The sequence below is a fragment of the Salvelinus alpinus genome, chromosome 25, assembly GCF_045679555.1.
Source record: "Salvelinus alpinus chromosome 25, SLU_Salpinus.1, whole genome shotgun sequence".
Classification (NCBI taxonomy): Eukaryota; Metazoa; Chordata; class Actinopteri; order Salmoniformes; family Salmonidae; genus Salvelinus; species Salvelinus alpinus.
Genome location: NC_092110.1, coordinates 9,710,018 through 9,737,889, shown reverse-complemented (window position 1 = coordinate 9,737,889; position 27,872 = coordinate 9,710,018). Strand labels below are relative to the sequence as shown.

General features: G+C 44.0%; 1 protein-coding gene across 7 annotated transcripts in view; it reads left to right on the top strand.

Moving 5' to 3' along the window:
• LOC139553331 (neuronal PAS domain-containing protein 3-like) overlaps nt 1–27,872 on the top strand; it is a 356,739-nt gene that overhangs the window by 81,603 nt on the left and 247,264 nt on the right. For 6 of the 7 annotated variants that reach the window (XM_071365543.1, XM_071365547.1, XM_071365545.1 and 3 more), the window contains one exon: nt 14,125–14,223. The exons of the other annotated variant lie outside the window; for it this stretch is intronic. In XM_071365543.1, the coding sequence (XP_071221644.1) occupies nt 14,125–14,223 (99 nt within the window). The remainder of the gene's footprint in view (nt 1–14,124; nt 14,224–27,872) is intronic. 7 annotated transcript variants of the gene reach the window in all.

Genomic DNA, 27,872 nt, shown 5'->3' with positions numbered 1-27,872 from the left:
CCATCCTGACAGTCTCTCTCTCTCTCTCTCTCTCTCGTTCTCTCTCTTGCCCCACCCCCTCTCACCAGCCCTCTCTCTCAGCTCCCTCCCTCCCTCCCAATCCCTTCCCTCCTCCCTGCTCAGGGAGCGCTTAAGAACCCCATAGCTCCCCAGCGCCGGTGTTCATGTCATTCACGGTCTCCGAGACATGTCGCTCCCCCCCCTCTTGCCTCCCCATCCCAAATAAACACGCTCGCCATCAAAGGAAGCTGATTCTAGAATTTGATAACATCATGTTCTCTTTGCAGAGAAACCATATAGAGCCATGCAAATGAATGGTCCTGACTGATTGGTCCTGGATATTTCAGGTGCTCTGAGCATCCCTTTCCCCTCACTCTGGATTGACATGCATAACTACAGTAATGCATAAATACATACGTAATATATGTTAAGGCATCTCCAGATGTTTTATTTTATGAGGGCAGGAACTTGGCCCTTTCTATCTAATCGGTTGCGGCAAAATGACACTCCATGCAAATGATGGTTGAGGTTGTTTGCCCTCAAATATTTCCTGTAAAAAGAAAAGGCGGAAGAGAGGCGATGAGATGGCACTCTAATTGGTGCGGAAGCTATTTGGCTGCATTCCAGCTGTATCAATTGCTTTTCTGCTGCTTTTCTCAAGTAATGGCTTGTAATTGTTATTCTTCAGATTTTATTAACGAGCTACAGACAGAGAAGCCTTGATTTGCTCCAGTAGCACACAGACAATAATTATAATGGCACCTCTACTTGACGTGATTTCAGAACGAACGCAGGCGGCACAGGACAATGATGCAGCTCAGCTCCCTGATGCAGTCAATGACCAAATCTTATTTTCCATCTCTTCCTCCCTCCTTCCTTCCCTCCCTCCTTCCTTCCCTCCCTCCCTCCCTCCTTCCCTTCTTCCCTCCTGCCGTGACTGACACTCTCCCAGAACCACTCTAGCCTTGCTGCATCGCCCTGCAAATCAAATATGACAGGGAATATTGTTGGCATAATGGAGAATCGCAGGAGAAAGTACCACTGTACACACACAAATAGCTCAGGGCTTAATTGAACATCGCTGCCTCTGACCTGGACCCAGCCACAGGTCCAGGGTAATAGACCTAGTAGTATTCCTACTGCTACAGATAGAGATAGGTAGTGTACTGTACTGAGCTGGGCGGCAGCTGTGGTCAACATCTCTCTCTCTCTCTCTCTCTCTCTCTCTCTCTCTCTCTCTCTCTCTCTCTCTCTCTCTCTCTCTCTCTCTCTCTCTCTCTCTCTCTCTCTCTCTCTCTCTCTCTCTCTCTCTCTCTCTCTCTCTCTCTCTCTCTCTCTCTCTCTCTCTCTCTCTCTCTCTCTCTCTCCCGTTCTCTATCTCTCTTGCTCTCTCTTTCCCTTTCTCTCCCTTTCCGTTTCTCTCTCTGTCTCTCTCTCTCTCTCTCTCTCTCTCTCCCTCTCTCTCTGCCCCCCCTCTCTCCCTTTCCCTGTCCCCCTCTCGCTCTCTCCCTGTCCCTCTCTCTGTCTCTCAGTACTTATACATCTAGAGTCAGTGTATTTTGAAGTACCTCCTAATAGTAATCAGTAGGAACTTCAAAGTAATGTTTTTGTTCCTCTGTGCATATTGTGAAGGCACAAGTTGTGGTTCTGACAGATTTATCGGGAATTGTCCCCTGGAATTCAATATGTATTTACTGTATATTCAGCATAGCTCCATCTGCATATCAGACACTTTACACTTGAATATTACTTAAATATTATTTGAAGTCGCTCTTTCAAGAGCGAGGCAGACAAAGCTAGAGAGCAAACAACACTTCTTTTAACTGGGTTTTATTTTTGCCGTCTGTACTGCTTTTGTCACGTCTTAGAACTTTCAAAAGTTGGACTTTCTTTTCAACAGTCTCTCCTCTGAGTTGTCTCTCCCTCCTCCGTGACTGAGTTGAAGGAGGAGGAAGGGCTGCACTGAAGCCTCTTTCTCCTATCTCTCTCTTGCCATCTCTCTCTCTGTGGCTGCTGCTGTCTTGTTTGAATAATGGTCGTGATAATTTCCCCCAGTCCAATAAGAGAGTGTGGTTGAGGCTGAGTAAACAGCCTGATTGGCTGCTGAAGGTCAGAGTGACCGCAGGTGTCACAACAGTGAATTACAACAATGACAGTCACAGAAGAGGGCGATATCTCCTTATTCATCCCTCCCTTTTCATCCCTCCCTTTTCATCCCTCCTTTTTCAATCCCTCCTTTGACTTAAAGGAATTAATTATTCTCAGTCAGGAGTTAATTACGCATTAAGCAAAAATGATTGTATCTCCTCTCTTTAAACACGTATAACTATTTAAATATGATTCATTTGCTAGGTTAAAACAGACTTTCCATTCCTTGGGGGAGAACAGAATAGCAGAATATTGGTTGTTGTGCTGCAGTAAAATGGGACTTAAGTCTAGTCTCTTCTTAATCATGACACATTGTAGAGCTGGACGACGAGAGGAGCATGAACCTGATCTTGTGTCGCATCGACTTTCATTATACAACAGGCATTACAATTGGAAACCAATTGACATGACATGTTCTCTATCAGTCGATGCTGTAGTCTTTCATCACAGAAGATGTCAAATGAACAGTCTTGAGGTCTCGAAGTGGTGTCGCAAGTATTTCTGTTTGCAGATTCAAGTCAGTTTGCCAGGGCTTACACCTGATTCTCTGACTCCTGATGCCTGGGTTTCAGACAGCGCCACAGACAGAACCAACACAACCTACGGATCACTGGGGTGTCTATCAGACTACCTCTCCATCTCAGACACACTGTGTGACACACACACACACACACACACACACACACACACACACACACACACACACACACACACACACACACACACACACACACACACACACACACACACACACACACACACACACACACACACACACACCCACCCCTTGGTGTGCAATCACAGTGTCTCTGTGCATACTGGAAGTGGCACCTCTAAACCCATATTTGACATTCACCGCAGCTAAAACATTTAGGAAGAGAATAGAGACACTTTGGTTAAAGGTATCACTCTAACCAACTACTGCTGTTTCACCCACTCAGTGACTGACTGGCATCCTTATGATAAGAGCATGTAAGGAATGATGCCGCCATGCCATTGTCTTCTTTGTACAATAATACAGTGTTTACCAACCATATGGATGGGTTTTAGGTGTACCAATGGCTGCCTTCTCTCCCTGTGTCTGTACATGTCTGTACATGTCTGTGCACGTCTGTGCACGTCTGTGGATGTCTGTGCATGTCTGTGCATGTCTGTGCACGTCTGTGGATGTCTGTGCATGTCTGTGCACGTGGTACATCGTCCAAAGGAGATGACCACTGAAAAGGGCTTGTGTGACATTGCTTTCCAAGACTCTTTTGTTGCTGATTAAGTAGTGGTGGTTTCCTGTTGTCACAGCCAAGGAGAGGAGTGGTATCTCTGCCTTTGTCCTCAGCCCAGCGCTGTGTCCTGCAACCAGCAGAGAGTGTTTGTCAGTGCATGGGTGAGTGAATGACAGCGTTGTGTAGAGATGGCGTGGCCCTCTGTTTCTCCCGTGCAGGGCATTGTGGTGTGCAGACTGTGCAGGTTTGATGTGGAGCACTAGACTGTGGTTAATAATTCAGCCTCTAAGCTGTGAGCCTGGGAGGAGACCAGCTCAGGAACCAGAGGAGGGACAGACAGGGAAGTGTTCAGGACAGCCATCAGACAGCTCTCCCAATACTGTTGGGATTGAGGATGCAAAGATATTTATCCTTTCATCACCAATTAAATGCCATTGAACATTTGAAATGGTGTCACCGTGCAAGGGATTTATTGAATATTGGATCCCTTCCACCAATGTGTTGCTGATATCCATGAAAGCCCTTCTCTCTCCGACACAATTGCACATTCCTGTATAATTCATCTGAACAATTCGTGAATGTGACAGTAGTATCTAAGAGCCTATCCACTCCTCCACTCTTCAGGGTTTATACACTCTGTGATGGTCTGTCAAGTACCACTAAGAGTCCCAGTTAACAGCCCAGGCCCCTCGGATGAAATATATTACAGTAATACAGCGTTCACTCACTTCAACAAAATGTCAGAGCAACCTTTGCCTAACAAGGATTTGGATTGGTGAAGAGTAGAGTAGCGTGGTGGTCACTATAGAGGAAGTCTAGAACATCTGCATAAAGCAGTGTATGATCTGTTCTGTGTGGTGTGAAAGGGGGAAAAGTGAGTGTGTGTGTGTGTGTGTTAGTGTTAGTGTGTGTGTGTGTGTGTGTGTGTGTGTGTGTGTGTGTGTGTGTGTGTGTGTGTGTGTGTGTGTGTGTGTGTGTGTGTGTGTGTGTGTGTGTGTGTGTGTGTGTGTGTGTGTGTGTGTGTGTGTCATACACTACAAAAGTATGTGGACATCTGCTCGTCGACCATCTAATTTCAAAATCATGGGCATTAATATGGAGTTGGTCCCTCCTTTGCTGCTATAACAGCCTCCACTCTTCTGGGAAGGCTTTCCACTAGATGTTGGAACATTGCTGTGGGGACTTGCTTCCATTCAGCCACAAAAGCATCAGTGGATTCGGCTATTTCAGCCACACCCGTTGCTGAGAGGTGTATAAAATTGAGCACACAGCCATGTAATCTCCATAGAGGAACTCGATAGTTAGTGTTGCAACCGAGGACAGATGCTTTTCGTTAGCTCTGCGCTTCAGCATCTGGCGGTCCTGTTCTGTGAGCTTGTGTGGCCTACCACTTTGCGGCTGACCGTTGTTGCTACTAGATGTTTCCACTTTACAATAACAGCACTTGTATTTGACCGGGGCAGCTCAAGCAAAGCAGAAATTTGACGAACTGACTTGTTGAAAAGTTGAAAGTCACTGAGCGCTTCAGTAAGGCCATTCTACTGACAATGTTTTTGTCTATGGAGATTGCATGGCTGTGTGCTCGATTTTATACACCTCTCAGCAACGGGTGTGGCTGAAATAGCCGAATCCACTCATTTGAAGGGGTGTCCACATACTTTTGTATATACAGTGCATTCGGAAAGTATTCAGACCCCTTGAGTTTTTCCACATTTTGTTACGTTACAGCCTTATTCATAAAATAATTTAAAAAAATGTTTCTTCATCAATCTACACACAATACCTCATAATGACAAAGCAAAAACATGTTTTTTGACATTTTTGCAAATGTATAAAACTGAAATATCACATTTACATAGGTATTCATACCCTTTACTCAGTACTTTGTTGGAACACCTTTAGCTGCGATTACAGCCTAGAGTCTTCTTGGATATGACGCTACAAGCTTGGCACATCTGTATTTGGGGAGTTTCTCCCATTTTTCTCTGTAGATCCTCTCAAGCTCTGTCAGGTTGGATGGGGAGCGTCGTTACACAGCTATTTTCAGGTCTCTCCAGGGATGTTCGATCGGGTTCAAGACCCGATCGGGTCTTGAGCCACTCAAGGACATTGGGCCACTCAAGGACATTCAGAGACTTGACCTGAAGCTCCTCCTGCGTTGTCTTGGCTGTGTGCTTAGGGTCGTTGTCCTGTTGGAAGGTGAACCTTTTCCCCAGTCTGAGGTCCTGAGCGCTCTGGAGCAGGTTTTCATCAAGGATCTCACTGTACTTTGCTCCATTGATCTTTACCCTGATCCTGACTAGTCTCCCAGTCACGCTAGTCGCTGAAAAACATCCCCACAGCAAGATGCTGCCACCACCATGCTTCACCGTAGGGATGGTGCCAGGTTTCCTCTACACGTGGCGCTTGGCATTCAGGGCAAAGAGTTCAATCTTGATTTCATTAGACCAGATAATCTCCTTTCTCATGGTCTGATAGTCCTTTAGGTGCTTTTGGCATTCTCCAAACGGGCTGTCATGTGCCTTTCACTGAGGAGTGGCTTCCGTCTAGCCACTCTACCATAAAGGCCTTATTGGTGGAGTGCTGCTGAGATGGTTGTCCTTCTGGAAGGTTCTCCCATCTCCACAGAGGAACTCTGGAGCTCTCTCAGAGTGACCATCGGGTTCTTGGTCACCTCCCTAACCAAGGCCCTTCTCCACCGATTGCTCAGTTTGGCAGGGCAACCAGCTCTAGGAAGAGTCTTGGTGGTTCCAAATTTCTTCCATTCAAGAGTGATGGAGGCCACTGTGTTCTTGGGGACCTTCAATGCTGCAGAAATGTCTTGGTACCCTTCCCCAGATCTGTGCTTCGACACAATCCTGTCTCGGAGCTCTACTGACAATTCCTTCGACCTCATGGCTTGGTTTTTGCTCTGACATGCACTGTCAACTGTGGGACCTTATATAGTGTGTGCCTTTCCAAATCATGTCCAATCAATTGAATTTACCACAGGTGGACTTCAATCAAGTTGTAGAAACATCTCAAGGATGACCAATGGAAACAAGATGCACCTGAGCTCAATTTCGAGACTCATAGCAAAGGGTCTGAATACTTATGTAAAGAATGATTTTTTTATTTTTAATACATTTGCACAAAAAAATCTAAAAACAATTTTCACTTTGTCATTATAGGGTGTTGTGTGGAGATTGATGATAAAAAAAAGTGTAATTTAAATCATTTTAGAATAAGGCTTTAACGTAACAAAATGTGTAAAAAGTCAAGCGGTCAGAAAACATTCCCGAATGCAGTGTATAGTGTAGCTTTGATATCAGGGAGCGTTAGACCCTGTCTGCTGGCTGGATGCCAGGACTCATGTAGTGGTTAAATATTCAGTGAGACAGACAGACAGCATACAGAGAAGATATTCCCTCTCTTTACACAGTGGATGATCTACTAGCTTGGAGAACTGATACACTTGACATTCTAATGTAGTACATAGTCACAACATGCCCTCGTGTTGTACTCTACATTTTGTAGTTAATATATTTCTTAGACCAATTAAATGGACGAAAGTTCGAACGTTTTGAACTTGTCTTCCTCCATACTATACTTAATTATACTCACTAGTCTTACCAATTAATTATACATGTTGATGCAGTGCATGGCTCAACAGTAGCCTAACCATAATGTAGGTCCCTTGTGTATTATTTGGTAGGGCAATTAGTTACATTACATGATAAGTTTTATGTGGGGAGAGTTTCTGTTATGCTGAAATCAGACAGCGCTCTCCCCCTTGGGAAAGCTGTTAACTCCCCTCCAACCCAATGAAGGGTTAACCACATAGTCACAGTCGATGGCCTCCCTACGTAAGATTGATCTCTTCCCAGCGCCATGCAGCATGGAGAGGGAGAGGTACTGTGGAGGTGTGGTTAGTTAACCGGTGGAAGGACTGTGTTATTGTAATAGTCTGGCGGTACAGGGAGAGAATTTACCTGTAAATGTCACTCACCTCAGTCCTCCAGATGACATCGATAAAAGGCCTTTTAAATCAACTGGCTGGCCCCAACCACCCGATCCTGGAGTCAATATAAAGTCCCAATAAACATGTCAGCCAGCCAGGGGAGGGTTGGGTTCTGAGGAGGGGCTGGTACTTCCTCTGGGGTGGTGTGGTTTCATAGTGGGAGATGGTCCCTCCTCCTGTGTGTGTGTGTGTGCGTGCGTGCGTGCGTGCGTGCGTGCGTGCGTGCGTGTGTGTGTGTGTGTGTGTGTGTGTGTGTGTGTGTGTGTGTGTGTGTGTGTGTGTGTGTGTGTGTGTGCCTGCGTGTATGGTTTAACAGCGTGAGGTTGCTCTTCCTGGTGTCTGACCAATCTTATTCATCAGCCACTTACTACCGCCAGGCTCCAGCAAATATCTTTTCATCATCACCGCAGAACCCAATAGACCTCTACTCATGTCTGGCTCCATGGGTCTCTGTGCTCCTCTACTCATGTCTGGCTCCATGGGTCTCTGTGCTCCTCTACTCATGTCTGGCTCCATGGGTCTCTGTGCTCCTCTCTTCATGTCTGGCTCCATGATTCTCTGTGCTCCTCTCTTCATGTCTGGCTCCATGGGTCTCTGTGCTCCTCTCTTCATGTCTGGCTTCATGGGTCTCTGTGCTCCTCTCTTCATGTCTGGCTCCATGGGTCTCTGTGCTCCTCTCTTTATGTCTGGCTCCATGGGTCTCTGTGCTCCTCTCTTCATGTCTGGCTCCATGGGTCTCTGTGCTCCTCTCTTCATGTCTGACTCCATGGGTCTCTGTGCTCCTCTACTCATGTCTGGCTCCATGGGTCTCTGTTCTCCTCCACTCATGTCTGGCTCCATGGGTCTCTGTGCTCCTCTCTTCATGTCTGACTCCATGGGTCTCTGTTCTCCTCTCTTCATGTCTGGCTCCATGGGTCTCTGTGCTCCTCTACTCATGTCTGGCTCCATGGGTCTCTGTTCTCCTCTCTTCATGTCTGGCTCCATGGGTCTCTGTGCTCCTCTACTCATGCCTGGCTCCATGGGTCTCTGTTCTCCTCCACTCATGTCTGGCTCCATGGGTCTCTGTGCTCCTCTCTTCATGTCTGACTCCATGGGTCTCTGTTCTCCTCTCTTCATGTCTGGCTCCATGGGTCTCTGTGCTCCTCTACTCATGTCTGGCTCCATGGGTCTCTGTTCTCCTCTCTTCATGTCTGGCTCCATGGGTCTCTGTGCTCCTCTACTCATGTCTGGCTCCATGGGTCTCTGTGCTCCTCTACTCATGTCTGGCTCCATGGGTCTCTGTGCTCCTCTACTCATGTCTGGCTCCATGGGTCTCTGTGCTCCTCTACTCATGTCTGGCTCCATGGGTCTCTGTGCTCCTCTACTCATGTCTGGCTCCATGGGTCTCTGTGCTCCTCTACTCATGTCTGGCTCCATGGGTCTCTGTGCTCCTCTACTCATGTCTGGCTCCATGGGTCTCTGAATCCTCTCCATAGGTGCCAGGTTGTTGTTGTTTCACAGAGCAAAATAGCCTACAATGTTGTCCCCCTGTCTTGTCAATGAATGACAGGTTTGAGGAAAGTGTTTCTCAGCAGGGGGGTTGGTTGTTTCCTGCTGCATGTCTCTGTTGAAGACTGATGATGCAGACCTCGTTGGCTGTTTTTTTATTTTGTTTGTTTGTTTGTACGTCGCTCAACGATTCCGATTCAGCCCTTTGATTTGAGCCCCTTACCTCAGAGGAGCAGAGCAGAGATGTGCCTGTTAACACATTCAGGGGGCTGGAGAGAGAGAGAGAGAGAGAGAGAGGAGGAAATTGAGGGTTAGGAGAGGAGAGGAGAGGAGAGGAGGGGAGGATAGGAGAGGAGAGGGAGGAGAGATAAGGTGAAGAGAGGGTAGGAGAGGAGGGGAGGATAGGAGAGGAGATGAGGGAAGAGGAGAGGAGAGGGGATGGGAGAGGAGGCGAGAAGGGGAGGGGGAGGAGAGATAAGGTGAGGAGAGGGTAGGAGAGGAGGGGAGGATAGGAGAGGAGAGGAGAGGAGAGAAAGCCCCACCATCCACCGTTGCAGACCTCATTCACACAGAGAAACAGAGGCATGCAGTGAGCTGATCAGGATGAGGATCAGGCTGCTGTTTTGACAAAGAGCCATCATGGCTGGATATCAATCCTCCAGCAATCCTCCGGTGCTTTCTATATCTCTCTATCCACTCAACGAGCACCACTAGTGTTATGCCTCACTGCAGAAAACCCCTCTGGTGCCAGGATAGCTATGGTTCTGACCTTCCAGGCTTCCTACCCCCTGGTCCAGCCCAGGAACAGCAAGTAAACACCAAGCTCTAATCCCCTAGCAGTAAGACTAGATCACCTGTCTAAATCCAGACTCAGATATACAGTATATGCAGGGGATTGTGGATTTTCGACCTGCACGTCAGAAGTTTAAACATGTTGAGAAAACAACTAAAGGCTCACAGGTGCTTTGGTCAATTGCACACAAGGTCCAACTGAAATGTGACTTCCTCTTCAAACCCAGCCCCTCCGAAAGACACACAGTTACATTTATTTGGGAGAGGTGCGAGGGGGCTGACACTGGGCGCCCGGGAGCTGTTGTTGAGGGGGGTTAAGTCACTTGCTCAAGGGCACAACGGCAGGCAATAGCATCTAGGATTTGATACCAGCAACCCTCCGGTTGCCAGCTCACTTCCCACCAGATTTTTCCCGCCGGACCTGTGATTCAGACTGGCAACCCTCTGGTTGCAGGCCCGCCTCTCTAACCGCTAGATTACCTGCCGCCAGAGTGGAAACAGAGAAGGAACAGTGGTGTAAAATGACATGTTTTCAATCACATGGCTGATTCCTAGGAAATCGTCTAAAGGCCACATTGGAACATTTTATAGAGTAGAATGGGGCTGGTGGGATTCGTTTTCTCCCACGTGAAAAAGTGTATAATTTCAACACAATGCCGGTACAGTGTGTAATATAGTCAGCCTTGAAAAATGGTCCAAATCTCCCATCGCTGTCTGCAATTTACTTTGTGGCCTTGAAACCACATCTATTGTGCTGTTTTTTTGTGCCATTCAGGCCAGATAGTGTGTCAGTGCGCGTGTGTGTGTGTGTGTCTTTTTGTAGTTTCATTCAGTGTATAGTGGCAGTGGTGGTGGCGGCTATTGTGGAGCATATTGCACTTGCTGACATTACCCATACCTGCAAGGAATACATTCTACTAAGTGACATGTGGCTTGCAGACGTTTGTAAATTGCAACGCATCAATCTTGAGGGAGATGGCTGGCTAGCTAGCTAGTGAGGGAGATGGCTGGCTAGCTAGCTAGTGAGGGAGATGGCTGGCTAGCTAGCTAGTGAGGGAGATGGCTGGCTAGCTAGCTAGTGAGGGAGATGGCTGGCTAGCTAGCTAGTGAGGGCTATACAGTGTAAGTGACGTTCCCGGAGAGTGCTGCTGCCATTTCTTTCCTGTAAAATGCTTCCCCCCTTCATAGTGAGACCATTTCACTCAAGGTATCTGCTGTTTAATAGGATGGTGTGAGGAGGTCCTTAAAGGGATACTTCAGGATTTTGGCTAGGGAAGTTTTATCTACTTCCCTAGCGTCAGATGAACTCATGGATATTATTTTATGTCTCTGCGTCCAGTATGATGGAAGTTAGAGGTAGTTTCGCTAGCCAACGCTAACTAGTGTTAGCGCAATGGCTGGAAGTCTATGGGTATCTGCTACTGTAGCATGCTAGGGAATACAGCGTGTCAGCACTGGGATGGGGTTCAGCAGCTTTTCATTGTGATTGTAAGAGAGAGTTGCACCTGTCTTTTCTAATGTACTGAGTTGGACTGAAGCAGATGTATACCTGACAACAATAACATGACAATATATCTAAATACAATTAGTATGTGCCTTTCCTCAATATTCCTCTGTAAATTATACTTGATCAAAAATCGAATGAAAACCAGTGTCTATAAATCAATGACTCATTTTATTTTACACTAATATATATACAGTGGGGAGAACAAGTATTTGATACACTGACAATTTTGCAGGTTTTCCTACTTACAAAGCATGTAGAGGTCTGTAATTTTTATCATAGGTACACTTCAACTGTGAGAGAAGGAATCTAAAACAAAAATCCAGAAAATCACATTGTATGATTTTTAAGTAATTAATTTGCATTTTATTGCATGACATAAGTATTTGATACATCAGAAAAGCAGAACTGAATATTTGGTACAGAAACCTTAGTTTGCAATTACAGAGATCATACGTTTCCTGTAGGTCTTGACCAGGTTTGTACACACTGCAGCAGGGATTTTGGCCCACTCCTCCATACAGACCTTCTCCAGATCCTTCAGGTTTCGGGGCTGTCGCTGGGCAATACGGACTTTCGGCTCCCTCCAAAGATTTTCTATTGGGTTCAGGTCTGGAGACTGGCTAGGCCACTCCAGGACCTTGAGATGCTTCTTACGGAGCCACTCCTTAGTTGCCCTGGCTGTGTGTTTCGGGTCGTTGTCATGCTGGAAGACCCAGCCACGACCCATCTTCAATGCTCTTACTGAGGGAAGGAGGTTGTTGGTCAAGATCTCGCGATACATGGCCCCATCCATCCTCCCTTCAATACGGTGCAGTCGTCCTGTCCCCTTTGCAGAAAAGCATCCCCAAAGAATGATGTTTCCACCTCCATGCTTCACGGTTGGGATGGTGTTCTTGGGGTTGTACTCATCCTTCTATTCCTCCAAACACGGCGAGTGGAGTTTAGAGCAAAAAGCTCTATTTTTGTCTCATCAGACCACATGACCTTCTCCCATTCCTCCTCTGGATCATCCAGATGGTCATTGGCAAACTTCAGACGGGCCTGGACATGCGCTGGCTTGAGCAGGGGGACCTTGCGTGCGCTGCAGGATTTTAATCCATGACGGCGTAGTGTGTTACTAATGGTTTTCTTTGAGACTGTGGTCCCAGCTCTCTTCAGGTCATTGACCAGGTCCTGCCGTGTAGTTCTGGGCTGATCCCTCACATTCCTCATGATCATTGATGCCCCACGAGGTGAGATCTTGCATGGAGCCCCAGACCGAGGGTGATTGACCGTCATCTTGAACTTCTTCCATTTTCTAATAATTGTGCCAACAGTTGTTGCCTTCTCACCAAGCTGCTTGGTTATTGTCCTGTAGCCCATCCCAGCCTTGTACAGGTCTACAATTTATCCCTGATGTCCTTACACAGCTCTCTGGTCTTGGCCATTGTGGAGAGGTTGGAGTCTGTTTGATTGAGTGTGTGGACAGGTGTCTTTTATACAGGTAACGAGTTCAAACAGGTGCAGTTAATACAGGTAATGAGTGGAGAACAGGAGGGCTTCTTAAAGAAAAACTAACAGGTCTGTGAGAGCCGGAATTCTTACTGGTTGGTAGGTGATCAAATACTTATGTCATGCAATAAAATGCAAATTAATTACTTAAAAATCATACAATGTGATTTTCTGGATTTTTGTTTTAGATTCCGTCTCTCACAGTTGAAGTGTACCTATGATAAAAATGACAGACCTCTACATGCTTTGTAAGTAGGAAAACCTGCAAAATCGGCAGTGTATCAAATACTTGTTCTCCCCACTGTATATATAGTCTCTTGAAAATAGGTGTGTTTCAAGCAAACTGATTATCCCTGAGTTCTCTTCTATACTAACCAAATAGCATTTCATGGTCATGCTCAAAATAACATCTCCTAAGCCCATACATACCAAGAATAGTGTAACGTCTGGAAGCTAGAGTCTGGAAGCTAGTTCAGGGAGTGAGTGTTTTAATAAATAAACGCAACGCAATACAAAACAAGAAACACGAACGCACAGACATGACACCTTTTGCAGAAACAATAACGCCTGGGGAAGGAACAAAGGGAGTGACATATATAGGGAAGGTAATCGGGGAGGTGATGGAGTCCAGGTGAGTCTGATGACACGCAGGTGCGCGTAACGATGGTGACAGGTGTGCGCCACAACCAGCTGCCTGGTGACCTAGAGACCGGAGAGGGAGCACACGTGACCAATATGAAGTCAACCTGCTGATGAAGTGTCTTAATATTCAAACAAAATGTACAAACAATGTCAGTGTTTTGCTGCGTGGTACATACTGTATCTAACGTTCACCTACACCTCGACGCAGTTCACTGATTTACAGGGCATATGAACAATCGAATACTATATCAGTTCTGACAGTCACTCTTTATGGGTGTGTAGAATTCAAAATAATTCCCTAAAAAGATAGTAACTTAATAAATTATTATTATTATTATTATTAGTAGTAGTAGTAGTATACTTTTGACATGTGATTTGTGTTACTTTTCCTGACATCACCGCATGAGAGTCTGAATTTTTGAGAGAATGTGGCTCCACAGAAATGTCCCTTCCATGTTTATATGGTTCCATGTGACTGAATCAACCCACCAACTTCACACACTGTGTTTTCATGTAACTGTTGGCTGGAAATGATTGCATGCTTGCGTACATGACATGTTCTCTTGTGGTACAGTATTGTTTAGAAACACCATCATTACTGAATACTGTGAGAAAAGTGACACATTTCTTTGTAACTTACATGAGAACTGCATCTTGTCTCTGACTTAGATCAATATGTGTAATTCATGATCTTTGTGGACTTTGAGGGGGGAGGATAGAGGGGCTCACACCAGAACCATATGCATACATGTATAGACAGTGTATGTATGGCTGTGCTCCATACTCTTCTTCTCTCCTTATAGGCTTTAAGAGATTTTCACGTTGTTTCTCCACAGCGACCCTTACTGGGAGAGGCCTGCTAATGCCAGCTCCTGTTCAGCCTCTAGGCCCAAGACACTCCACCTTGGAGGGCAACAACATACCTCATCGCCATGGTAATTCCATCCCTTTCCCCCTTCCTTCCTTTCTCTGCCCTCCCGTCTTCCTTCTGGACAGTTGCAGACCAGGCCACAGCTCAGCTGCTACACATACTGTTACAATACAAGCGAACTCTCTCTCCGGTCTGATTAGAGAGACAACATGGTTAAGGATGCCGGCTTGTGCATAAAATGATAACTCCACTTTACTTAACCCAACATGTAGGCCTAGATGCACCTGGGTATTGCTATCCTTTTTTCAATTTTAGCTTCTGTCGTTTTTAAATGTGGTCAATTAGAAAGTTCATGGTCGCTTCTGAGCAACACGTAATGACATGTATAATTAAAAATCCCTCAGGAAGCTGTGTTGTAATGTTCTTAATTTTTTGTACGGGAACTATTTATGTCATTTTGCTTTTTATGTAATTTAGATTTTTTTTTATGTCATTTTTGACACTGAGTTAGTAGATCTAAGGGGAGTTAGCTATGTTTCTTCTACAGTAGGTAACTACAGTTCAAATGAAGGATCCCTCTCTTCCTTTGCCATCCAAAGACAATACAGTATGTAGACAGTCATACTCTAATTAAAGCTGTAATTGTGGCTCCGAGCGTTGATCAACAATACACCTCTCAGAGAAACACTGACTGTCCCTTTATAACGCAGGGGAGCCTGTTCTGTGTTATCAAACTGGGGAAGATAAAAGGCTTCACAGTGGGTAACTAGTCAGTGGCATTGTGGGAAGTCAACTTTTGACGTATTCCTCTGGCTTACAGCTTCATAAGAGCATCTTTTCATTTCTCCCCTCTTTCATTTGTAGTAAAAGAGCCAGGCTTACACATTAGGAAATGAACATGGAGCATAATTCCTCTAGCTCTCAGATGGATTCCATCCCTCTCTCCCTCTGACGTACAACACAGGGGCGACGGCAGGATTACTGTCGGCCTGAATAAAGGGGATTTATGTAACGCTTTGAGAAAAAAACACTTCTTAATAGGTCATTACAGTCTGTGTTTATGATTAGCCTACTCTCAGGCCTAGACCCCTTTATGTGCTGTCTCACACACACACACACACACACACACACACACACACACACACACACACACACACACACACACACACACACACACACACACACACACACACACACACACACAGGCAGTATACTGAGGGTCCAGATGAATACAGCCCACCTCGGCCTTTACTTTTTTCAGCTCCTCACTTTCTCTATCTGGCTATTGAGTGTAGTGGTTCAACTCAGCACTAGCATTATGGCTTCTTAGCCAGGCTAAGTAGTGGCCAAATTCCAGCTGAGATGAAGAGGAACACTGTGTGTGTGTGTGTGTGTGTGTGTGTGTGTGTGTGTGTGTGTGTGTGTGTGTGTGTGTGTGTGTGTGTGTGTGTGTGTGTGTGTGTGTGTGTGTGTGTGTGTGTGTGTGTGTGTGTGTGTGTGTGTGTGTGTGTGTTGCTTTAAAGTTGTGTATACTATGCGGTAGGTAGCTAGGTTTAGATAGGTTTTTCTATGCTGATGAAGCTAGGCCCCATTCTGCCACCATGATTAGTTTAAACGGCGTCTGAACGTACGGGCCGGACAGCGTGTGTGTGTTGTAAGCGGTTTGCAGCACAGGGTGAAATTGAGATAAATGGCTGTGGGTGAGAAGGATGGCCACTTCTTCCCCGAGCAGGGCCGAGCAGGGCGGCAGCGGCCCAGGTTCCCCCAGCACACCTGTCTCTTCTCGTTTACCAAGCTCTCTGAGGTGAGCTAGCAGTCCGCTCCACTTGCCCCTGATCCCCGTCTCAGTAACCCCCGTCCCTCGCCCCCACCCCCTTACTCCTTATGTGCTGCTTTACACACAAACACACACAAACACCCCTTGCCCCTAGATAACAGCACACAAGGATTGAGCTATATACCTTGATGAGGAGTGGGAAGATCAGGATGAGTCTCTCACTGTCTGTGTCTCAGTACACATCACCATTAATACACTACTATACAGTTAGGGCTGAGGAGCATCCATGTTGGCCCTTAGCCTAGGAGTAGATGTTGCTGTACATGAGATGGTAGAGATGACGCTGTCTAGTTTATTCTATTGATGGAGCATAAATTAAGCTTTTATAGGTACAGTATACAGTTATCCATTATTACATCCCATTCAGAATGGTCCTTGGTCTCCAATTTTCTGTTTGCCTGTTTTCACCTGACTGACAAGGGCCCACAGTATGATATAACCGGCTACCTCTTCCTCCGTTGTGTCTTAACGCCATGTCTGTCCTAACCCCAGCTCTAGAAACCAACCTTATGTTGTGTAAGAACCAAGTGAAGCTACCGATTAGAGTAGGAGAAAGAGCGAGACAGGCCTGCAGACTGGAGTTTTATATACCGTGTGGCAGGTGGCCTGCTTTGCCTAAGGAATCTCTTTAGGGCATGACAGCTCTGAAAACACATAAATCCTTCCTCCTCCCCTCCCCTCTTCCTCCCCTCTTCCTCCCCTCTTCCTCTCCCTCTTTCTTATCTCACATTCCCATTGCCATGGGGATTCTTTATGCATGCAGCTGCAAAACTTCCATACTCCAGGTATAAAACTCGAACATAGCAGCTGTTCCTTTACCCCCAAACCAAATATAAAAGGAGACTTGAAAACCAAGTCTGAAATAGCTTTCTAGGTGGGAGAGTGGAAGTGGAATTTTAGCCAGAGCATGTCAGGAACCAAGCTGTGTGTGTCTGTTTGTGTGTGTTTAAGTGGTGCTGTTTAGACACTTGTCTTTTGTCAGGGGGCGATTAGGGTGAGAGGTCATAGGTCAAGGTCAGAACATCCTGATCTGTCAGTCTGCCTGTCTGTCTCATGCCAGGTGGGCTGAGGCTCCAGACAGATACCACAAGTCAGCCAAGGAGCTAGTGAGTGAGGGATGGCTGAAATGAGAGAGTGATAGTGAGATTAAAGGAGAGAAATGAGATTGAGTGTTAACAGGAGTCACTACTGTGGGTGCGGATTATGTTAGGGACCCAAGGAGGCAGTGGCTCTTTTAAAACACTCCAGTCTTAAACATCAACTTCTCAGTAGGAGCATGCTTCTTTATATCTGAAAACACAAATGCAGAAGGTATTGTCATCAAACTGAATAAGTTATGAATTCATTTAAATGCTTGTATATAATATACAATATGTATTGTATGTATGTTAATATCACTTTATAAAATAGATATAACACACCACTAAACAGCTCTTGTACAGCATATATTTCAAGACCAATGACAAAGAATGACCAAACAAAACATCGTTATAGGTTTATGCTATGTAGCTTAGTCACGTCCTTAAAGGCCCGGTGCAGTCAAAAACTAGATTTTTCTGTGTTTTATATATATTTCCACGCTTTAAGGTTGGAATAATAATGTGAAATTGTGAAAATTATGATAATGCCCTTTTAGTGTAAGTGCTATTTGAAAAGACTGAAACCTCAGCCTGTTCTGGTGGGATGGAGTTTTGGCTTTACATGGTGACATCACCACGCAGTAAATGAGTTAATAGACCAATAAGAAAGAGACTTCCAAACTTAGAGACTGCCCTTTGCCTAGTAGCTATTTTGGTTTCATTTTGACCTCTTTAATTGAAAACAATCACAGTAAGGTACTTAATTGTTACCCAGAAATGATTTGATATTGAGATAAAAACGTCTGCATTGGACCTTTAAGTGTGTGTCTCGGCATGCTCAGGTTGGCCCTCTTGGCAGCCATTGAAGCAGCAGGAGAAGGAGCTATATGACACATTGGCAAGGGTAGTCAGGGAGGCTCAAGGCAGGGTGTTCAACCATGTTTGTATTGATTTGGGATGACTATATTATGTTAGCTGTGTGTGTTGCCTCCCAAGTTCACCTTTCTACCTCCAAGTGTTTGGGATGTGTTTCTCTCCTTCCTCTTCCTCTATATTCCAGAGTGGTGATATGAGCGTGCTCTCCCTGTCTGATGCCTTGTGAACATTGCATGAGCTGGTATATGGTAGCTACTACTGTATTACTTTGTTGCAACTTTCTCCCTTTGATGTTCTTTTTTTCCTTCTTTTCTGACCTACTTTTTCCTCAGATTGTAAAACTATATGGATTCTTTTGCTGTTTTTTAGATGCCTTCCATTCAATTATTTAAACTGCTTTCTTTTCATTTTTTTCTCTCCTTCATCCACCTGTTTCTTTCTTTGTCTGCTGCCTGTCTTTTAATAATGTATTGTATAGATTTCCTGAAGTTGTAGTCTGAGGTACTTCTGAAGAGACCTGGGTTCAAATAGTATCCGTTTTCTTTCAAATCATTTTTTGCTGTTTGCTTGAGTCTGTCTGGAGTGCACAGGTGAGAGGCGTTGCACTTTCTGGGACTATTCTATTGGTTCTATTGCACCATACAAGTCGAATCTAGTATAGTTGAAGTATTCCAAATAAAACTCTCTATTTCTTACTTGATATATAACTGCTGTGTCCACCTGTTGTAATGGTGATTATTTTACTGAGATATTTAATACAATCAACTGACTGGTTTATGATGGGTTTGATTTTCACCTACTGTAAGTGTACCTACAGTACTCCACTTCAAGATAATTCTGTTGCCTCAGGCCATTTCCACTAAGCTACACTCTGCTCTGCCCCACAGGAGCCTGTTATAGGCACACAAAGTACTGAATATAAACAAGTTTTATATTCAATTACGTCGAGACCAGTGAATAAATTACCTAAATAATTAAACATATTTGTTAGGAAAAATTGTATATATTCAATTTAGGAAGAAAAACATATTTAAATGAAAAAGATACTGGGGGTCTAAATTCCGTCATGCTAGTTAAAAGCCTATCTACTGTAGTATAGCCCTGATGCTATACCATTCCTTTACTTTCTGTGAAGGAGAAGAGGATTAAGGCAGAATTTGTCATTTACAGGGTTTTTTTTTGTTGAGAAAATTAAGATCAAAGTCAAATTAAGTTCATACAGGGCCATGTAATGTGTAATTTGTGAGCCCCGGAGCAATAACATTCTTTGAATGTGGCGTTGCGGCCGTCTTTAGATGTGGACTAGCTGTAATTACACAGCTGTTGCCGCGGTAGCGTGATTGACACATGTATTTGGCAGAAACCATGAGCTGCGTTTGGGTAACATTTCAGACATAATTAATTGATTCATATGCCTGTAAGGTTTTTCTAAAATATTAACAAGATAAGATTAAAAAGGCATAGAACCTTGCCTTGATGTTAGGCATCAGAGCTGGGTGTTATTAACTCGCCAATGCAGTCATGAGGCTGGAGCTTTTGACCATAGTGGAAAAGTTTCATTTGTTATTTTTTCAACTTTTTTTCTATAACCTAGGTATTTGTGGTTGAGAAACATACCTGTGTGAGAACTATTCAAAGGCTAGTTTGCTTGATATATGGTGTTCGTCATTCAGAAAAAGAGCAATGTTGGTACACACACGCACACACGCACGCACGCACATGCACATGCACATGCACAGATTTGAAGTGCACCCCCCCCCCCGCCCACATACACACACACCTGCACATCTATGTATATACTTACGTAAATACGTTTTTTTAATACATTTGCAAACATTTCTAAAAACCTGTTTTTGCTTTGTCATTATGGGGTATTGTGTGTAGATTGATGAGGAATTTTTGTTATTTAATCAATTTTAGAATAAGGCTGTAACGTAACAAAATGTAGAAAAGGGAAGGGGTCTGAATACTTTCCGAATGGACTGTATGTGTTTCTGGCAGCTCCTGACAGCTAGTCACCTTGCAGGTCGCTCCTGCTCATTGGTCCATGAATAAACATGTCTGCTAGTCCTGCATGGCGCTCTGTGAAACCTGGGCTGACTCTGGGTAATGGCCTCTCCAGCCTCCGAGACCAGCCAGGACCACTTCCTCTATTATGCAGAGCGACACAGCGATATGGGTTGTGTCAGAACCACACTACTCCCTTACGGCACTCGTCAAAAGCAGTGCACTATATAGGGAATATGGCACCATTTAGGATGCACCCGGAGAGGCTCTGCTTGCGATTATCCAAAGCAATCTAGGTTTATTAATGCTGCTTTGGTTAGGCATCGAACACATCTAGCGTCTCTACGTTTCTACGTTTTGCTCCGTGTTCTCACTGCTTGGCGTGTTCTCACTGCTTGGCGTGTTCTCACTGCTTGGCGTGTTCTCACTGCTTGGCGTGTTCTCACTGCTTGGCGTGTTCTCACTGCTTGGCGCTGTAAACGCCAAACTTGTTTGAGAACATTCCGCTTTAATAGTCATAGTTGTCAAGCAGTCACTGTTGAAGCACATAGCATGGCTTCCAAGACACTGGGGAGATCCATTTTGACAGCTCTACACTATAGTTGCATGATAATACACTTAGCATATCAAGTAGGACTAGATATAATGTTATATGGTGAAAGAGGTTTTAATATAATCAATATACGGTCTTCTGAGGATGGGCGTTCATATTAAAATATGCAGAGCATTTCTAAGTGCGTCAGGTTTAGAGAGGGGAAGAAGGAAAGTGTCATCCCAACCATGACAGAATGATTTGATGTCTATGAAATGCAGAAGGCAACCAGCTATGTCAAAACATTATTTCCCATGCACTGGTTGTTTGCTTTGCTTTTGGCTTGACTGTTGGACTTGATGTAATTATATGTCAATCTCAGTAACCAAATCACTAGCTACATCAGATCTCGTGCATGGAAAGTGCAGAGGAGGAGGAGGGGCTAGTCAAATCAGAACAGAGGATGTAGCAGTGTTGACACAATTGGCAATGTTGTGTTTTTGCAGGAATTGATGAAGCGTATCAATCTGGTGCATGCTGATGCAATGGATCCTCAAAAGTGTCGTCCTCCCTTCCTCCACATCCACCTTTACAGTACAGTTCCAGTTGATTTGGAACATCAACTTCTTGTTACCCAGTAAGCTTGGTGAGAACAGTTTCCATTCAACCCAGTCAACTCCAGCCTACCGATGTAATAGCTTGTACAGTACAGTAGTGATGGATTTGTACCACAATTACGGTGTAGCACAGAAAGCCACTCAAGGAATGATCCTATGATGGTCAATCATTAGTTCACCTGGCTGTGATGAATGATGTGTTCTACTGTACAGTATTAGAAAGAGATGACCTCCACTTCTTTACTTTCTTTCTTTCATGGCCTTAAAAACAGCTACTGAATGAAAACGAACAGGGGGAAAAACCTAGCCTATTGTCTCTCTGTGCTGTAGGCTACCTTCCATTTAACTGAGAGGAGAGGAGCTGAAAGGAGGGGATAGGAGAGAAGAGGAAAGGAGATGAGAGAAGAGGAAAAGGAAAGACAAGGAGAGTAGAGAAAAGGTGATGAGAAGAGTGGAGAGGAAAGGTTATAGGAGAGGAGAGGCCTGCATATACTAACGCAGTATACAGTAATTGAACATTACCTCAGGCTACACTAGCCCAGTAGTATCCAGTATCCAACGCGGTGAAGACATTAGTTACCCCTGTCTAGCAGGAAGCCAACAGTCTGTCTGAGCTCCAATTAAAAGTTAGACATCAGCTTGTTACTATGATGATTAAAGTTACAGCAACTTCAGAGCAGTTTCAATTCCAATGCATTATCACTGTAAGGTGAATACATTCAGACCGCTTACAGGACCTGTGCCTTACACGACTTTTCAGTCATGTTCATTATCATTAATAAAGCATTGTAAATGTGATCGAAAGCATTATCCATAGCGATCTCCGTGGCATTGATTTTTATTGGAATTTGGTATCTGGCAGTCCGACGGACTGGGTTTGGAGGATGCCAAGAGAACGCAACCTGCCCCAATGCATTGTGCCAACTGTAAAGTTTGGTGGTGGAGGAATAATGTTCTGGGGTTGTTTTTCATGGTTCGGTCTAGACCTCTTAGTTCCAGTGAAGGGAAATCTTAATGCTACAGCATACAATGACATTCTAGACAATTATAGTGCCAACTGTAAAGTTTGGTGGTGGAGGAATAATGTTCTGGGGTTGTTTTTCATGGTTCGGTCTAGACCTCTTAGTTCCAGTGAGGGGAAATCTTAATGCTACAGCATACAATGACATTCTAGACAATTATGTGCCTCTAACTTTGTGGCAATAGTTTGGGGAAGGCCCTTTCCTGTTTCAGCATGACAATGGTCCATACAGAAATGGTTTGTCGAGATCGGTGTGGAAGACCTTGACTGGCCTGCACAGAGCCCTGACCTCAACCCCATCGAACACCTTTGGGATGAATTGGAACACCGACGGCGAGCCAGGCCTAATTGCCCAACTTCAGTGCCCGACCTCACTAATGCTCTTGTGGCTGAATGGAAGCAAGTCCCTGCAGCGATGTGCCAACATCTAGTGGAAAGCCTTCCCAGAAGAGTGGAGGCTGTTATATCAGCAAAGGAGGGACCAACTTCATGTTAATGCCCATGATTTTGGAGTAAGATGTTCGATAAGCAGGTGTCCACATACCTTTGGTCATGTAGTGTACTAATCAAATCAAAAGTATTTATATAGCCCTTCTTACATCAGCTGATATATCAAAGTGCTGTACAGAAACCCAGCCTAAAACCCCAAACAGCAAGCAATGCAGGTGTAGAAGCACGGTTGCTAAGAAAAACTCCCTATAAAGGCCAAAACCTAGGAAGAAACCTAGAGAGGAACCAGGCTATGAGGGGTGGCCAGAACATTTTACAGAAAATATTATTAATGTAGGAATGTTATTTGAACAATAATAGGTATTTTGAGTTACAAATTCATACAAATTCAGATCGCCATGTTAGTAGCTCTGTTTAGAATGAGAAGGGAGCGAGGCGATTTATCTTGTTATTGATAATGTTGGCTTACTAAGCTTGTATAGTCATAGAATACAGTCATTTGTATATCAATACTATCATCAATCCCCTAGGTATTTGTTAGGAGTGTTTTGTGAAGGGAGTGTAATGTATTGTCTGATAGTAAATGTAAAAGTCAGCAGAGTAAGCTTGGTTGAAAGATTCAACTGTGAAAGCGTTTCTTAGATTGCTTCTGCTATCAGCTGAACTCTATCACGGTGGAAGAGCGCCGCTATAGACATGGTGCATTTATAGGCCTTTACTTCCCATGTGTCCACTCACACAATCACTATCGCTCATAGTTCCCCCCCTCCCCTCCGGAGGAGCTCCGGCAATTTCCCCTGTTAAGGTTCCACTTTTTAGATGATGCCGTTCTCTACGTTGGCCCAGAGCGAGATGAAATGTCTGAGTATGTTTAACTCTTCCGCCATGAACCTTTGAATGATGAAGTTTTATAGATAGTTTTAATGATCAGTCATAAACAGCAGAAGAGTTAGTTATATCTTCCTGACTGCTTTTAACAGTAATTGAAAGCTAAATAGTCTGGTGTTAAGGGATAGGATTTACGACCAAGGCCATGGTACCCTTTGAATATGAGAATTCTCTTTTTTTATTCATCGGAAGTTGTGACACACAAAAGACAACGAAAACACTTTTATTCATCACAACATTTGTAGAGCAAAAATATTGCCATTCACATAGATTCAATTACTAAATGGTATGAAGTGGTATGTTCACATGCTACAGTGTCTGTGGGGGGGGATCCCTGTGTCTCTATAAAGGCTACCTACTATCTGCATACTATCTCTACATACAGATCTCTGTATGTAGCCATTCGGATCTACACCAGTCACCCCTGCCTCTGTCTGTCTCTCAGCCAACCCTGCACAGACATGCCTGCTGTCTCTCACTCTAAACCTGTGTCTCTCCCAGCCAGCCTATCAACTCAAGTCCAAGCTATCAGATTAGAATGGTCCATTCCTCAGTCTCCATCCAGTCACTCTCTCTCCATGTATTTACACTCGGCCGGCAGTTAGCAGGGATTGTTTTCAGTTAACCTGTTTCTCCCACACCTAAATATAGCATTCATATTTACCACGGCCGGTTAATTTGACTTCTTAATCATATTTGGACCCTACAGGCTCTAAACATCGAGCAGGCCACCTGTCTTACACATTAGAAGAGTTCCAGGGGACAGATGGGAAGATAAGAATGCTTGTCCTTGGATAAACACGTTCTAGAACTGACGGCCACGGTACCGGGCAGAGACAGTTTCTGACCTGGCAAGCCAATCCATCACTTAGCATACATTATGATTAAGTCCCAAATGTCACCCTATTCCCTATATAGTGCACTATTCCCTATATAGTGCACTATTCCCTATATAGCGTACTCTGGTCAAAAGTAGTGAACGGTGTAGGGAATAGGGTGCCATTTGGGACGTAGGGAGGCCTATGTGATTGACTGTATGCATGACTTCTCTGGGCCATTAGTTGTTTTCTGAAGGTTGTTTTCTGATGATATTAGAAATGTCCTAAGGGCGATTCCACGGTAACAGAGTGCTGCTGAGACCAAGATTTTTCACTTTAAAATGTATCCCAAACAAAAACCAATGATTGCAAAGTTAAACAAACCATACAACTGTATACACAAACACATACAACTCTATCTCCACTGTTCTTCAAGTAAATGTGTTTTTGTAAAGTTTTCAGTGGAAATTGATAAAAGCAGTTGTATGGTTTGTTTAAATTTGCAGTCATTGGTTTTTGTTTGGGATACATTTTAAAGTGAAGTCTCAGCGTCACTCTGTTACCGTGGAAACGCCCCTAATTAAGCTGTCACATGTACAGTAGAGCGGTGAAAAATATTATATTTTTAGATCCCATAAAATAAGCAATATCACATTTACAACTTCATTAATAATTCCCATGCACAAGGTTGTCCGATGTTAAAAGCTAGCCTATATCAGACCCGGCTACTTGGTGTTCGCCAAAGCATACGGAACCGTTATGTAAACACTGGCATCAGTTACTACCTCTGAGCTGAATCGTTGGGAGCTAAAGAGTAACTGACAAAAAGCTCCCTTTTTCCACACCTCCCCCTTCCCTTCATTCTTTCTCCTACGCCTCATGATCTGCTGCTTTCTTAATTGTCCGTGATGGTCTTTAAAAAACAATGGCATATTTACTCTCTCCCGTGTCAGATTAGAAGTTCTCGTTAGAGCCTCCTAAAGTAACTTCCTTCAATGAAGCTGAGGAGATAAATGTACTGAACACCAGGCAGATACTGTACCAGTCTTACAGTCATAGGCTATCATCATCTAATTCACGGGATTCTGTGAATAGACATTTACATACAATATACATGTATATTAACAAACTCCTATACCCATCTCATTGTCCTCATGCACTTTCATGTATTTCACTGTTCTTTAGTATGACGATGATGATGTAGTCTTAGGATTGTAGAACTCCAGCCTTAGAATTGATACATTCTAGCATTCTACCCTTAGAATTGATACATTCTAGCATTCTACCCTTAGAATTGATACATTCTAGCATTCTACCCTTAGAATTGATACATTCTAGCATTCTACCCTTAGAATTGATACATTCTAGCATTCTAGCCTTAGAATTGATACATTCTAGCCTTAGAATTGATACATTCTAGCATTCTAGCCTTAGAATTGATACATTCTAGCCTTAGAATTGATACATTCTATAATTCTAGCCTTAGAGTTGATACATTCTAGCATTCTAGCCTTAGAATTGATACATTCTAGCCTTAGAATTGATACATTCTATAATTCTAGCCTTAGAGTTGATACATTCTAGCATTCTAGCCTTAGAATTGATACATTCTAGCCTTAGAATTGATACATTCTATAATTCTAGCCTTAGAATTGACACATTCTAGAATGAATGCTAGCCTTAAAATGGATGATCATTTAAGTTCTGTAATGAATGACCTGTATTGGCTGTGGTGTTTGGAATCCTTCCCAGTACTTCCACCATGCCTGTGATTCCTGTCTGTGTGTGTCAAATCCAGTAGTCTTCCTTACTAATACAATACAGTCATGCTTGAAAAACAATAATGGGACTTTTTACAAAGCATATACCGTTCTGTATCTAGCAATATATTTTATGGCTTGCAAAATATTGATGATACAGTCAATATTATGAATAGGCCCTGGAAGTGTAGCTAGCGTTGGGACAATATGAATTCTGATCAGGAGTTTAGATAACTGACTTTCCATGGTCTTTTATCATTCACCAAGCAGATCTGCTGTTGTCTTCCGCTGTGTTTTATGAGCACATTATACAAATTACACTTGCAACAAACACCATAAATTACTTGTATCTCAGGCTCACATACACACTGTAGCTTGGTGATGCACGATAAATAACACAGCAGTGAGTGGAAGGATTTCATTGGTATAGGGTAGAGGTGGAATTTCTCTACATAAACTAGCTTGTACAGTCGTTTCTGCTTTCTAAAGTCCCTGTCTGTCTGTTTGTCTATGTTTGTTGTTCTTGGTACCCCTATGATCAGAATAGAGGCATAAAGCAAAATACTGCCAGAGTAATTTCACAAGCATGCGGGACAGACAGCCAGACCTCATCTCTGTGAAGATCTGGCATCAGACAACTTCAGTAGAGCGAGAGAGTTGTCTGGGGTGCATTTGTTAAGATGATAATTGTTTGTTTATCATCATGAATCAGTAGTCTGTATATAGAGGCCTCAGACTTTCAGAGAGAAGCCGATCTGTGATGAGATATCCCACTGGGCACAGGCGTCAGTTCAACGTCTAGTTTTGATTTACAGTTGGTTGAGTTGTCAACTAACGTGAATTCAACGTGAAAGCATCGAAATAATTCACCATGTCATTAGATTTAGGTTAAATCAAATCCAATCAGTTTTCCACGACGATTCAAAGTCATCGCATTTCATTTGGGGTTTGAAATGACGTGGAAACAGCGTTGATTCAACAGGTTTTTGCCCAGTAGCATTTGTGTTGTTGCTGAAGTGCTCCTCTTCTTCCCATTTCTTTCTATATGTTCTTTCTTCTGCCTAATCCTATTGTTTTTCTAAACAATGATTATCATCAGAAGCACCACCACAGTCGAACTCAGAGCTTGTAGCGAATCAAGGCAACCCGACAGAGCCACCACACCACTGCATCATGCATCAATTATTCAAACGCTATTGCTTTGTACAAGCAAGCTCTCTGGTGGAGATAGAGAGGAGAGAGGGATAGAGAGAGAGGTCTCTTCCTCTGCCTCTGCACAGCCAATTACTTCAAAATGTTTAGTTCATTTATTATTGAAGGTGTAAATCTTGTACAGGTTGTCGGCAGCTGACCCTGTGAGGAGTCTATTGTAACCTGCTTTGATCACGCTCCGCCAGGCTCCACTAGGCTGGCACGGAGCTGCCCTTCCAGCTGTGGCATCCAGCATCCATGCGCAGGGAGCCAGAGGAGGGGTAGGGAGGACTGCTGAGTGCTGGGAGGGCTCAGGGTAGCACCAGCCTCTCCACTTTAAGGATCCAAGTGGGTACTTATACTGAACAAAAATGTAAATGCAACATGCAACAATTTCAAAGATGTTAATGAGTTACTGTTCATATAAGTAAATCAGTCAATTGAAATAAATGTATCAGGCCCTAATCTATGGATTTCACATGACTGGGAATACAGATATGCATCTGTTGGTCACAGACACCTTTAAAAAAAGGTAGGGGCGGGGATCTGAAAACCAGTTAGTATCTGGTGTGACCACCATTTGCCTCATGCAGCGTGACACATCTCCTTCGCATAGAGTTGATCAGGCTGTTGATTG